Source organism: Salvelinus sp. IW2-2015, linkage group LG25 (genome assembly GCF_002910315.2).
Source record: "Salvelinus sp. IW2-2015 linkage group LG25, ASM291031v2, whole genome shotgun sequence".
Lineage (NCBI taxonomy): Eukaryota > Metazoa > Chordata > Actinopteri > Salmoniformes > Salmonidae > Salvelinus > Salvelinus sp. IW2-2015.
Genome location: NC_036865.1, coordinates 10,588,169 through 10,603,415, shown reverse-complemented (window position 1 = coordinate 10,603,415; position 15,247 = coordinate 10,588,169). Strand labels below are relative to the sequence as shown.

At 44.7% G+C, this 15,247-nt stretch overlaps 1 protein-coding gene across 1 annotated transcript in view; it reads right to left on the bottom strand.

Annotated features, from left to right (window-relative positions):
• Positions 1-13,894, bottom strand: part of fbxw4 (F-box and WD repeat domain containing 4) — a 31,010-nt gene extending 17,116 nt beyond the window's left edge. The window contains exons 1-5 of the mRNA XM_023970173.1: positions 13,528-13,894; positions 12,426-12,521; positions 9,970-10,155; positions 9,589-9,721; positions 8,448-8,531 (exon numbers count right to left, since the gene is read on the bottom strand). Coding sequence (XP_023825941.1) covers positions 8,448-8,531; positions 9,589-9,721; positions 9,970-10,155; positions 12,426-12,521; positions 13,528-13,712 — 684 coding nt within the window. The 5' untranslated portion in view covers positions 13,713-13,894. The remainder of the gene's footprint in view (positions 1-8,447; positions 8,532-9,588; positions 9,722-9,969; positions 10,156-12,425; positions 12,522-13,527) is intronic.
• Positions 13,895-15,247: the final 1,353 nt, after the last annotated feature.

Below are 15,247 nucleotides of genomic sequence, written 5' to 3'. Positions count from 1 at the left end.
CCCTTCTCCCTTTCCTTCCCAGTCCGCTTCTCATCATTAGGACATGCTGGGTCTCTGCTGCCGTTTGGGTAGACTCATCAGCTGGCTGCATTATCTAAGGACCTGTGTGGAGGGGTCACACAAACTAACTCAGCTCCTGCTGGGAACTCAGCCAAACTAATATACACACACACAATCACACGGTCAAGCACAGAGGCACGCACATGTGCACATTGCCACAAGCATGCATGCACTCGCACAGGCACACGCGTGTTCTCCTACTGGGAGACGATCCCAACAGTACTAACAATGTTAGCTCCAAATCAACAAGCTGACTGCACAGGGTGCTCCACCCCTTCCTAAGACCACCACAAAAACTCCACTTGTGGTAACCCATCCCCATTCTTAGCTACAACATCACTTTCAGTTTCCTAACAAAGAACTGGACAAAATCCTGGTCTAGGAATCTATTCAAACAAATTAAATGTTATGAGAATTATTTCTCAGTTAATAGGGGATTCTCCGATTCCCCCCCCCCTCCCTGGAAATTAAAAAGTAACCTATTTGAACCCGCTCGGAGTTAAAATACAGGAAATCTAAATGAAGTCTGAAAGTCAAACACATCAAAATGTAAACTTTGTGTCAAACACCATAAAGTCAATGTATGGACTTAGGGAGCAGCATTTCATCTATTCACCCTCTGGTCTCTGGCTCAGTGACTCAGTGTTCTAATGACATGTCCATTCTACATCGCTGTGGGTTAGTGGTGTTCTTTGGTGTCAGGCTGCACATTCTAAGCCACCAGCGTGGCTTTAGCATTTGGCTTGCATCACAAGTCACGACAAAAGTATACCATTTCCATGTGTATGACTTTCAGCTTACTACCTAAACCTTCTGAGAGATGGGCTACAAGGGAAACAGATGGACAATTTATCCTTCGCAGTATTGTAGCTTATGGCAAAATAAAAAATTGAAGCTTCATGCAAAATAAATACAGTTAAACGTATAGTTTAAAATGGTATGTGGCTATCTGACAGCAAAATAAAATGTTACATTTGACCTGACTCCAATCCTTTCGTTATTGCCAAAGATGTAAAGGACTGGCACCACTTCTGTGTAATTCAAAGAATCCCACACAAACCTATCCCATGAAAAGGAATACTCCAAACAAAACAAGTAAGTCACCATTTATTTAAACTAAGCCCTAGCCAATTACAGAAGAATAGGCTAAATAGTAGAGACGAACACAGACCCATGCAGGCGCTGGGAATGTAGAGGCATGGCGATGGACTCCAGGGGCAATTTAGCTATGCCCCCTGCCCCCCTCCTCCTCCCTCCTCTAGCCAAAAGAGGTTGTTATTTTGTTGCGCTTGACCCCCGGCATTGTGCCCACTGTGTATCTAGTTTGTAAAAAAGTGCTTTTATCTGCTCTCTAAATATGTCTGAGCTCAAAGGGTTATGATGCTTTTATATCAGCAGGGAGGGGGACAATGGCAGGGGCTCGCCAAGACCCCCCCCCCCAATACCCCACCCCCTTGGCCCTTTTGGCTTCTGTTTGTGTCCCCTCTGTCTGAGGTCACCAGGACAGCACCAGGACATTCCACACACAGCCCCTCTGCGCTGTTCTGCTCAGCCGGCTGGAACGGAACAGAACGGCCCGCCACCATGTATTGAAAACACAAAACACCATCCGGTCTCGCTATACTAACGGCTATCCTCCAACTAACAACAGCTAAACATTAAAGTTCAGATGATGTCGATTATGAGTCTAGTGGATTTCTATAATGGATTACAACAATAGACTATGCAATTTAGCAGACTCTTTTGTCCAAAGCGACTTACAGTCATCGTGCATGCGTACATTTTACGTACGGGTGGTCCCGGAAATCGAACCAACTATGCTATGCTCTACCAGCTGAGGACCAATAGACAGACACAAATGAGGATTCATTCATTGTGGTATGTGTCAGCTCAGCTCCGGTTCCCTTGAATGATCAGAGACCTTGTCACTCATCTTCTTCTCACTCAGAAACATGAAAGGAGCAACAGTCATTAGGATACTGGATTATAAGAACTAACATCCATTGAACCATGTTGGCAAATTGATGTCTGTGTGCAAAGAAACAAAACAAACATCAATGCTTTCAACAAACAATCAATTAAACCTAGACCATCGACGAGAAGAGGGATATTTCAATGTTGATAGAACACAATTAATTAATTCAATAACAGAATCTGATATACCAACCCATGTTGACTGGGCAGTTGTATCATTAACCCAATTTATGCCATGATGTCGATCATGAGTAGTGTTGTTTCCATTCTGTACATTGAACAGCAGGCCTAGTCTCTCAGGTAGAGCAAGTGAACCCGAGGAACACCTGTATGCGGTGGTGTGTAATGAGAGGCCTGTGTGAGTTGTGTATGTGTGTGTTTGTCAGGTATGTCTGAGGTGCTAGTATGTGTATGTCTGTAAAATGACTATGAGCAGTGTGTGCGCGCGTGTGGGTGTGTATGAGGTGGGCACATGGGTATGTGTTTGAAGTAGCTTAGGAGTGCCTGTGTGTAAATTTGAGGTACCGTATGTCTGTGGAATGTGGGTGTCAGGTGTATGTGTATATGTGTGTGTGTGTGTGTGTGTGTGTGTGTGTGTGTGTGTGTGTGTGTGTGTATAATGAGTGGTTCAGAGGAGCTGTGATTATTCTTGCCTCCTGCAGTGCGGGTCCTCCGGCTCTGTGGGCCCCAGAGAAAGCGCCCTGTATTTAGCGTGTGGGAACGCACATTCTGCCCCTTATCGCTGCATTGTTGCAGCCTCTCTCTTTTCTTCTCTTTTTTTAACTAATTGAATTCTTGACTCCTGAGCCACAGGCCCAGCCTGTGAGAGACGAAAGAGAAAGACATGAATTTCAGGCTTTTTCTTGCGGTTGAGTGGGGCAGAGCAGTGGGGGTGAAATCGGGGGGGGGGGGCTGGAGGGGGCGTCTCCCTGTACTTTGATACTAGAGGTCAGAGGTCAGCCTCCCTCCGTGGTGAGAAAGTGGCGAATCGGGGCGGTTTATCCAACAATAATTTTCTTTGGAAACGTTCAAAGGCATTGCCCCTGCAACATCTTTGTAGTTGTGCTTGAGGAATTCTAAACAAAACAAACCCAGAAAAAGCGCCCCTTTCTCACCTCTCCTCAGGGTAGCTTCTCCCTCCAGTGGCTTCCAGCCCCCTCCCCTTTACGAGTGGTCAGTATAACCCCCCTCCATCCCCCCCCAATCTTGCCGACATACATTGTGTAACTGCACTTTGGCACTGAGAAATGGATTGATCTCATAGGCTCTTTGACACTGAGCGTCAAACCCTAATTGGTTCTTTGGAGTGGTCTGTTATTGGCTATTCCGTTCTGCTAACCCTGTAACACATGCACACAGGTGATACTCTGGGTGTGTGAGTGACAGCTTTTGTGGCGAATCTCTTATGGAAATACAGTTGGGTCATTCTCACGAAACAAAAATTTGTTAAAAAAATTCTCAGGCGTCATTTTAAATTATTTAAAAAATGTATATATCTTGGATCACTGAGATTAGGATCTGTACTTATCTATTTCATAATTATTACTATGTTTTTTTGATCAGATATTATGCATTCTACCACCATTTCCACAAAACTCTCATTACTGCAACAGCCCAAAAAAGAAATAAAGAAATCAATTCATCATCTTTTTAACATTGCTCCCCTAATGAAAAGGCCCGAGTTAAACATAACACTGAAAATGCACATATTTAAAATTGTATCATAAAATTATTATAAAATGTAAGTCTTTTTCCCAATTTGAGCTTTTTAGCCATTTCAGTAATGAGAAGGCCAAGCGGGGTAAAGGGGGGTGTTTGAGCATAAGAACCTCATTCTGAAGGCATATAAGCGAAGGAATTAACTTCTACTACTCCTCTAGATGATGCATCACGGGTGGATAAAACTTTATATAAAATCTGATTGGAGTTTTTACAGGAACTTGAAAAAGTGTTACGTTATGTCCACAGACTCTGTGTTTGTACGTAATAAAGTAGTAGTAATAGTTTAATGTAAACTTCAACTAATATAACATTTTTAGGATTTATGGATAAACTATAGCAACATAGAATGGTTTCATGAGAATCACCCAGTTATCCGATTAACACCAGAGTTCCAGCCAATCAATTTATCAAATTGCATTTGTATGGCTGCAGTTTTTCAAAGAGCCCATATTTGTAACAAAGAGTCAGACTTAAACCCTCAATAAAAACACAGAGGTAACAATGGCAAGAATTCCCTAGGAGGGAGAAACCTTGCTTTCATTACATTGTTCCTAGACCATTTCCTTACTCTTCAGCAATGCAGCAGCAATAAATAGTATCATCACTCAATAAAACAACATATGGTACGAAATCCAATCAGTCGTGACTCCATGCTCTCTCCCATCGAACAGTGTGATCTGCCACGACAGCTCCAGCGCTCCTCAACCTGTCCGGTCTTGTTGGCTCAAGCCTATTTGCAGGAAACACCTCAGTCAACTACTAACCACCTGCCCGCTTCTTTATAATTCAAAGAAACTGTACCAAGAGTGGAAAGAGAGGGTGAGAAAGGGAGAGAGGAAGAGAGAAAGACAGAGATAGAGACATGGTGGGAGAGTGGAAAAGACAGTATTTGGACCCATGTCCACCCTCATCCTCTCTCACTAATACTGCAAGTCCTCATATCTAATGTGTAGTCTTGGTACAGTGTTGGGGAGTAAGTCTGTCCCTGTCAAGACCGGATTCGACCCTTCTTACTCAATTGCTAGTCAATGACAAAACCTCTAGGACATGGATCCAACAGAGCCGAGTCCTATTCCAGTAACCATGTGCCATATTTTAAATAATAAATACAAATAATAAATAGTGGGTTAACTGCCTTGTTCAGGGGCAGAACGACAGATTTTTACCTTGTCAGCTCGGGGATTCAATCCAGCAACCTTTCGGTTACTGGCCCAACGCTCTAACCACTAGGCTACCTGCCACCCCAGGTAGCCTATATYAGGTGGGCCTRGGGACAGATACAGTATCACACAGCGTGGTGTGGAAAGACATTCGATTGAGAAAAGCATGAAAGAAAGGACCAGGGCCAGATCTACTGCTGGGATCAATCTCGCCCAAAGTAGGCGCATCAGCAGCGGAGTCGCATCAGCATTGGCATTTCAATGCAGCCACAATACACCTCTTTGTAATCCTTTAATAGACTTTGAGATGATATTTACTGGAAAACCCAAGAGAGAGAGATGGAAAAAGAGGGACACCAAGAGAGGAAGATTACAGAGAAAGGGGGGAATGGGAAGGATAAAGAGAGGGGAACATTTCGCCGCCCACAGCTTGAACACTAGGGTCAATATGAGAAAAGCAGCGACAGCGGCAGTGTAGCAGAGCAGGGGGATTCCTTTTGCTGCTTGGGGGGGGGGGGGTCCCCGCGAGATTTTTTTGTAGAATGACTGTGAGAAGGTCATTTCTGGTAGAAGGACATTCTACTCCAAAATGAATGACACCATCTGAAATATAATTTTCCCTTTAAAAGCATTTAAATTTGCAGCCCAACTGATGCAGCATAGCGGCTTTAAATAAATAGGCTGGAGCATGGTGTAGCCCATCTGCATTTGTCTCTGACTGAACATTTTAGAGGGTCTTCTCTTGGCTGCAGCGACTAAATTTTGCTGTTTTAAAGCTCATTTCCTGCAATTCTACACATTTTGCCATGGGGCGGGAGAGAACATTTTAAAGTTCTAAAGAGTGTCTGCCTTTAAAAGCAACTTCTCTTTTTGAAAACGGCCTATGTGGCATCGATATGAGTCCGAAATTACTACAAAGTGTAAATAAGATCATTTTGATCATAAAGTCAGTCTCGCCCAAAGCGGCGATTTGCGAAATGAGAGGAAAAAATGGTGTGTCATGGAATGAAGGGTACCGTAACCGTTTCCCTTGGTTAGGGTTTATTTCAATCCTGCCCACAGCTTGCAGCACACAAGTAATCATCAATTCGGAGTGCAGCTGCACATGACCTGATCGTAATGCCCATGGTCAAAAAGATGTATAGATTTTTTATCATACCACCGCTGCTAAATTAATATAGGGCAAACACTGCCATTGGGTAATATCAGTATAGTTGTGGTAGTACCAACCACAAAAGTGGATATGGTTAGCAGGGATTCAATTGGGCAGGGTCCCGCCGAGCCTGAGACCAGGCACCTACAGTACGATCAAAATGAGAGCCAGGCAAAGCTGAGACCCGGTACCTTTTGGTTATTTGAATGATCTAATGAAAAATTGTTGACCCCATTTCATTTTCCACAGCTAACAACAAAAGTAAGAAACAGCAAAATCAGACAACCCCATAGTAAAATAGTTGACCTATTCAATTGTTCAGCCTGTTCTATGCGGAAAAATTATATTCCTCTTGAGGCGCATTCAAATTGCAAGTGCCGCACTCAATATCATGACAGCATAACAGATATTGTTGTGTGGCTTAGTTGGTACAGCGTTGCGCGTGCGACGCCAGGTTTGTGGGTTCGGTTCCCAAATGAGACCAGTACGAAAATMTATGCACTCACTAGTGTAAGTGGTTCTGGATAAGTGCGTCTGCTACATGACTCAAATGTAACATTTAGAAAAGCAGCCCTAAAGTTGTAGCTACAGTACGGTACCAACACTACAGTTAGCAGTAGCATGGTAGGCTGATCTCCCACAGCCCACCAGCCCCGTCTCCTGCTGCACCCCCCCTCTCTACTCTTTAGATTCCTTGAGCGTGAAGCAGGGACAATTACATTTAAAACACAAGGAGCCCCCCACCCCCCCACACCAAATCAAAAACATGCTGCTTCCACCATTTTGCTCCCTGTCGCTTTCAACTGTCATTTAAAACYAGATAAAACTAAAACATTCAATGCCCCTAACTGACCCTTAATGGGTAAACGATAGCACCTGGGTCATGCGACCCAGTTGGTAGAGTGGAAAGGTCTACCATAAAGAGCTAGGTTATTAGATTGATTTTGAGCCATTTCCTTATTAACAAGACCTGTGTCATGCAATCATTTAAAATTAATTGGCAGTGCCGTCACATGTAATATTTGGCAAAGCACTGACTAAGCGATGACATCTCTCTCCTTGTATCCTCCTAGCTCCAGGAGTGATGAGGTTGCAAGGGGATAGGTGGGCTTATAGGTTTGTCAGCGAGTTGACACCTCGGTTCCAGGGGTCTATTAATTAACCAGGTCATTGGTCAGTGTGTAGAAGGAGCAGGTTCATTATGAGGGGGCAGCAGGCTGAGGCACGGCTGCTATTTCAGCCAGCAAATTGGAGAATTAATGATGTGGATAATGGCCCCATACTCTCAGATCTAAAGTTCTGGCTGAGCAGACAGGGCCACCGGGGCTCAACGTGAATGTGTGTGTCTGTGTGAGAGTAATATATACTGAAGGAGTGTGTGTGTGACAGAGCGAGCGAGTGAGTTCATACTGTCTGTGGCTGTGTGTGTTTCTACAATAAAAGTGTGCATGTGAAGTTCAGTTCATACCAAATGAATGTATGGCGGGGGTCAACGAGCAGAAYCAGCCAGTCTCACTACAGTTTCAGTCTTCCAGGTCTACCTGAATAAATTCCAGTCAATTCATGGAAATGTAATGCATGAACAATCCACCCAGAAGATGATGGTGTCTCTGATTGCCTGAATTGAACAGAGTTGACCAGGGACCTGTCAGCCGAGAAGAGCTGCCCTTTGTTGCTGTGACTCATGGTGTTTCCACTCTGCTGCGGCTTTAAGGCCAGTTTGACGGATCAGCTGCCTGCCGGTCTGGGGCAGGTGGTTGAAGCAGGGATACTGTTACAGCCTTGTGCGTGCTGTGTGTCATTAAGGTGTCCCTGTGTGTGTGTGTGTGTTGTGTGTGTGTGTGTGTGTGTGTGTGTGTGTGTGTGTGTGTGTGTGTGTGTGGTGTGTGTGTGTGTGGTGGTGTGTGTGTGTGTGTGTGTTGTGTGCTCACTCGCGTGTGTGTGTGTATGTATGTGCGCGTGTGCTTGCTTTCGTGTGTGTGGAGCATCATTAAGTGTGTGGTGGTGTAGCTACATGGCTGAGCAATCAAGGGCCTATGAAGGCAACACCCGCTTTGCCTTGATATCCTGTTTTTTCACCTCTCTCGATCCCTCTTTCACTGTTCCCCAGACCACCTGAGGGAAATAAATATTGTCCCTATTCATTAACGGATAGACGGCAATGAACCTCCGCTCAGGTAATCTAGCCCAAACTCAACTATCACCCAAACCGGTGGCTGACAACTGTTTTCATGCCAATGGCATAACTGAAGTCAGGGTGTCATACTGACTGATGGGGGTTGTCCGGGGGGCAGGACTCTACCTTTTGTGCACTCATGTATGATGTTAGTGCGCTGTTTGACTGTTTGGGGACATTCTAGGCATGTACATTACGTACTCTGTGTGGGACTAATAGCCACAGACCACACCCTGTCGTTCATAGGGATCGTGTCTCTGGGGCAGTTGGAAGACAAAGTCCAAATCTAAAAGGAAAATTAAGAAAATACTAACATTAAAACATTGCAATGCAATAAAAACCATAGTTGTTCTGTGGTTGACAGTACCCTAATACGCCACAGAAGCTGCGTTCCACCCCGCACCAATTCTGATATTTCCCACTAATTGGTCTTTTGACCATATCACATCAGATCTGGTTCAGAGCTGATTGGTCAAAGACCATTAGTCAAAAAAAAGATCAGAATCGGGCTGCCGTGTTAAATGCAGCCAGGGTGGAAACACAGTGTGTAAATGTAGCCAGGGTGGAACACACAGTGTGTAAAATGCAGCCAGGGTGGAACACACAGTGTGTAAATGTAGCCAGGGTGGAACACACAGTGTGTAAATGTAGCCAGGGTGGAACACACAAGTGTGTAAATGTAGCCAGGGTGGAACACACAGTGTGCTGTGTAGGCCAGGGTGGAACACACAGTGTGTAAATGCAGCCAGGGTGGAACACACAGTGTGTAAATGTAGCCAGGGTGGAACACACAGTGTGTAAATGAGCCAGGGTGGAACACACGAGTGTGTAAATGTAGCCAGGGTGGAACACACAGTGTGTAAATGTAGCCAGGGTGGAACACACAGTGTGTAAATGTAGCCAGGGTGGAACACGACATTGTGTAAATGTAGCCAGGGTGGAACACACAGTGTGTAAATGTAGCCAGGGTGGACACACACGTGTGTAAATGTAGCCAGGGTGGAACACACAGTGTGTAAATGTCCAGGGTTGAACCAACAGTGTGTAAATGTAGCCAGGGTGGAACACACAGTGTGTAAATGTAGCCAGGGTGGAACACACAGTGTGTAAATGTAGCCAGGGTGGAACACACCGTGTGTAAATGTAGCCAGGGTGGAACACACCGTGTGTAAATGTAGCCAGGGTGGAACACACAGAGTTAATGATTTCAATTTATTCGCCAAGCTTGCATATGACACATACTTTGGTTGCCACCCAATGTGAAACTACAGTGGAGCTCTATGTCAGCCAGTATCATCTACACACACTGACACAATGGGTGCTAGAATATTAGTGTGTCTCACCCGGGCTGTTCTGTCTCTGGAGCCGCTGACGATCAGTCCTCCTCTGCAGTCCAGGCAATTCACCTCCTGGTTGTGACCCGAGTACTCCATAGAGAACCCATTCCTCCTGTGGTGCACCAGGATCTTACCATCACTGAAAGAGGCAGATAATAGTTCACTATAACAGACATGAGTACATTAAGTGGAATATGATATCTTTGACTGAGAGTGTTCTTCTATGGCCGTGGGTCTGCAGTAGTGATGATGCTTCTATGACCTTTAGTTGAAGCATGTACACAGTAAGAATGGCAAGTGAGTATTGAAGGAACATGATAGACTGAACTTCAACCACTGATATTATTCCTTTCAGGAGTTTGAGTCAAGGTGATTACTGCTGATTACCTTCCTCCACTAACGAGGTGTGTGTCAGTCACAGCAAATCGACACACGTCTCCCAGGTGTCCTGAGAACAGAGCCATGGGGCTGCGATGGAGCCTCCCCGTGTCCGGCCTCAGATGGTACGCTCCGATGTCTGCAGCCTGAGACAGATACAGCACATCCCCGTCTAGCTGTATCCATGGCAACAAGCTGTAGGGGGAACACACAATCAAATAATGGAAAATACTCTGACATACAGTACCAGTCAAAAGTTTGGACACACCTACTCATTCCAGGATTTATTCTTTATTTTTACTCTTTTCTACATTATAGAATAATAGTGAAGAAATCAAAACTATGAAATAACACATATGAAATCATGTAGTAACCAAAAAAGTGTTAAACAAATCAAAATAAATGTTATACACTGCTCAAAAAAATAAAGGGAACACTTAAACAACACAATGTAACTCCAAGTCAATCACACTTCTGTGAAATCAAACTGTCCACATAGGAAGCAACACTGATTGACAATAKATTTCACATGCTGTTGTGCAAATGGAATAGACAAAAGGTGGAAATTATAGGCAATTAGCAAGACACCCCCAATAAAGGAGTGATTCTGCAGGTGGTGACCACACACCACTTCTCAGTTCCTATGCTTCCTGGCTGATGTTTTGGTCACTTTTGAATGCTGGCGGTGCTCTCACTCTAGTGGTAGCATGAGACGGAGGTCTACAACCCACACAAGTGGCTCAGGAGTGCAGCTCATCCAGGATGGCACATCAATGCGAAGCTTGTGTGCAAAAAGGTTTGCCGTTTGCTGTCAGCGTAGTGTCCAGAGCATGGAGCCTACCAGGAGACAGGCCAGTACATCAGGAGACGTGGAGGAGGCCGTAGGAGGGCAACAACCCAGCACAGGACGCTACCTCCGCCTTTGTGCAAGGAGGAGCACTGCCAGAGCCCTCCAAAATGACCTCCAGCAGGCCACAAATGTGCATGTGTCAGCATATGGTCTCACAAGGGCTCTGAGGATCTCATCTCGGGTACCTCAATGGCAGTCAGGCTACCTCTGGCGAGCACATGGAGGCCTGTGCGGCCCCACAAAGAAATGCACCCCACACCATGACTGAACCCACCGCCAAACCGGTCATGCTGGAGGATGTGTGCAGGCAGCAAGAACGTTCTCCACGGCGTCTCCAGACTCTGTCACATGTGCTCAGTGTGAACCTGCTTTCATCTGTGAAGAGCACAGGGCGCCAGTGGCAAATTTGCCAATCTTGGTGTTCTCTGGCAAATGCCAAACGTCCTGCACGGTGTTGGGCTGTAAGCACAACCCCCACCTGTGGACGTCGGGCCCTCATACCACCCTCATGGAGTCTGTTTCTGACCGGTTGAGCAGACACATGCACATTGAGCAGACACATGCACACAGCGTAGTTGCAAAAACCATCAAGCGCTATGATGAAACTGGATTTCATGAGGACCACCATAGGAAAGAAAGACCCAGTTACCTCTGCTGCAGAGGACAAGTTCATTAGAGTTAACTGCACCTCAGATTGCAGCCCAAATAAATGCTTCACAGAGTTCAAGTAACAGACACATCTCAACATCCTGTTCAGAGGAGACTGCGTGAATCAGGCCTTCATGATCGAATTGCTGTGAAGAAACTACTTCTAAAGGACACCAATAAGAAGAAAAAACTTGCTTGGGCCAAGAAACACCAGCAATGGACGTTAGACCAGTGGAAATCTGTCCTTTGGTCTGATGAGTCCGAATTTGAGATTTTTGGTTCGAACCGCTGTGTCTTTGTAAGACGCAGTAGGTGAACAGATGATCTTTGCATGTGTGGTTCCCACCATGAGGCATGGAGGAGAAGGTGTGATGGTGCTTTGCTGGTGACACTATCCGTGATGTATTTAGAATTCAAGGCACACTTAACCAGCATAGCTACCACAGCATTCTGCAGCGATATGTCATCCATCCGGTTTGCGCTTAGTGGGACTATCATTTGTTTTTCAACAGGACAATGACCCAACACACCTCCAGGCTGTGTAAGGGCTATTTGACCAAGAAGGAGAGTGATGGAGTGCTGCATCAGATGACCTGGCCTCCCCAATCACCCTGAACTCAACAGATTGAGGTGGCACAATGACTAAAAGGAGAGCATGATCCTCTCTCTAGTTGAAACCTTGTGAATGGTAATCTAAGGATAGACTGTAAGCCAACCATTGACTCTCTGGATAGTGCTTACTGGTACTCCTAATGAGCTTTTCAGCCCCAACAACTAGAACTATAAGCTATTCAGCAACCATTTTCCAATGTTTAATACATTTTACTTGTATACAGCTTCATTAAAAAAACGAACAATAGGACCAATCCCTGTCGTGTGTTCAGTGGCGCAAGAGATGAGAGAGATTAGGGAAACTCCTGAAACTACACTGTGGTGCCATGATGCCAAAACTCACAAACACACTCACTTAATCCTCCATTTGAGCATGACTTCCTTTCTGCAGATCCCATGGCACCAGTTCTGAGATACCTTCACTCTGTCCTTCAGCGGGATGTGGGGATACCTGTAACATGGATAGTGATGTGATGATACAATTATAACCCCTGAAGAACACCACATAAATAAAACCTCTGAACGGACAATGCACACAAACAATGCCCAAAAGGCGTAGAATTACAGCATTGCGTGCTGTATATTAGCAGATATGATGTGAATATCACAAGGAATAGCAGGAGGCCTCAAATAGACCCATATTGTCATACTTGAACCCAACACTGTCGTCCAGAACATTAGCATATGTGTTCGCATGTGTTCAGAGGGCCTGTGCCAGAGGGGCTGGATGTGGGCTGGAGGAAACAGCCTGCTTCTCTCATAGAGCTGTGGGATGTGGTGTCCTGTAGCGCTCAGCAGGATTACCAAGTTTATTTACACTGCTGTTAGGCTGCATCTCAAAGGAGACCCATGGTTTGATAAGAGTGGCTGTCACTGTGGCATAAGTAGCTGTGCTGGGGGAGAAGGCAGTGATGCCAAATGGCTCAGGTCCAATTCACAATGTTAGGTTCTCTAGACCAGTGTTTCTAGACCAGTCAGTCAGACTCAGCTTCCACAGCAGCAAGTGGGAAATAGGCTATATATATATATTTCATACAATGAATGTATCCTGAAAAACAGTGTCGTGATGTCAACATAACTGCAGTCATTGGCCGAGGATATTCTTCTCAGGATTATGTAGCACCATGACTGTGTGAATAAGGAATGCGTTATTATGCAGCTACAACTTATTTGTAAACGCCGTTCAGATATCTATAGCAAGTAACCACGAGGCTATCTGTATGCGTTTTTACAACACATACACGTTTTCCTTGGACACCATGCTGAAACATTATAGCCCATGCAGTACATACTATAGTGTTGCATAACTTTGCATCAAGAAGGATAGCGGTGTGAATGACAACAACTGTAGCAAGCCGCGTGGAAGTAGATGTAAACAACTCTTGGGAAGTCATGATGCTTATCATGAAACGACCACTGTACCCTACTTACTGTACGAATAAAACAATATTTCTTACACATCTGCTCCTTGTCGTGTAATTCCAGTGTTTATGAACTCTTTTGCTATCTTCCTCCATACGGCGTCACGATTTGCAAAATGGTAGATTGTTTTGCAAACTTGAGAAAGTCGACTCAAAGACTTGTATTCCAAATATGACATAATGTGGTAGAGCACAACCTCTGGTAACTGGAATAAGAACATTTTAAGTTCGTATTGAAGGTTTCTCTTTTCCGTTTCTGTATTGCCCTGTATCTTTCTCTAGGTGTATTGCCTCTTCTATGGTAGTTCTTAAAAAAAGGGTTTAATAGCGTTAAACAGTAATCCATGTTCTTAGAGCGCGTGAAAAGAGAAGATACAGGAAGCCATTCCAAAACAAGTGACAAAAGATCACGTGGTGACGTCGTGCGACGTAATGACGTATTATATAACGATATATAAAATCAAATACAGTTGTATTTGTCACACGCGCTGAATACAACAGGTAGACCTTACAGTGAAATACTTACTTACAAGCCCATAACCAACAAAGCGGCTTTAAGAAAAATAGGTGTTAATTAAAGAACAGCAGTAAACAGTAGCGAGGCTAGATACATGGGGTACCGGTATAGAGTCAATGTGCGGGGCACATGTTAGTCGAGGTAATTGAGGTCATATGTACATGTAGGTAGAGTTAAAGTAAAGATGCATAGATAATAAACAGAGAGTAGCAGCAGTGTAAAAGGGGGGGGTGGGGGCTGACAATGCAAATACTCTGGGTAGCCATTTGATTAGCAGTTCAGAAGTCTTATGGCTTGGGGGTAGAAGCTGTTAAGAAGCCTTTTGAACCTATACTTGGCGCTCCAGTACTGCTTGCAGTGCGGTAGCAGAGAGAGACTGACAAACAGCTTCTATCTCAAGGCCATCAGACTGCTAAACAGCAWTCACTAACTCAGAGAGGCTGCTGCCTACACTGAGACCCAATGACTGGCAACTTCAATAAATGGACCACTAGTCACTTTATACAATGCCACTCTAAATAATGCCACTTTAATAATGTTTACATACTGTATCTTACATTACTCATATCACACATATATATATATACTGTAATTTATACCATCTATTGCACCTTGCCTATGCCGCTCGGCCATCGCTCATCCATATACTTACATGTACGTATTCTCATTCACCCCTTTAGATGTATGTGTATTAGGTAGTTGTTGGGGAATTGTAAGATTACTTGTTAGATATTACTGCACTGTCGGAACTAGAAGCACAAGCATTTCACTACACTCGCATTAACATCTGCTAACCATGTGTATGTATGTGACTTAAATGACTTAAATGTATGTGACAAATAACATTTGATTTGATTTGATTTGAGAGAGCAGTCTATGACTAAGGTGGCTGGAGTCTTTGACAACTTTTAGGGCCTTCCTCTGACACCGCCTGGTATAGAGGTCCTGGATGGCAGGAAGCTTGGCACCAGTGATGTACTGGGCCGTACGCAACTACCCTCTGTKGTGCCTTGCTGTCGGAGGTCGAGCAGTTGCCATACCAGGCAGTGATGCAACCAGTCAACATGCTCTCGATGGTGCAGCTGTGGAACTTTTTAAGGATCTGAGGTRCCATGCCAAATCTTTTCAGTCTCCTGAGGGGGAATAGGCTTTGTCGTGCCCTCTTCACGGCTGTCTTGGTGTGTTTGGACCATGATAGTTTGTTGGTGATGTGGACACCAAGGAACTTGAAGCTCTCAA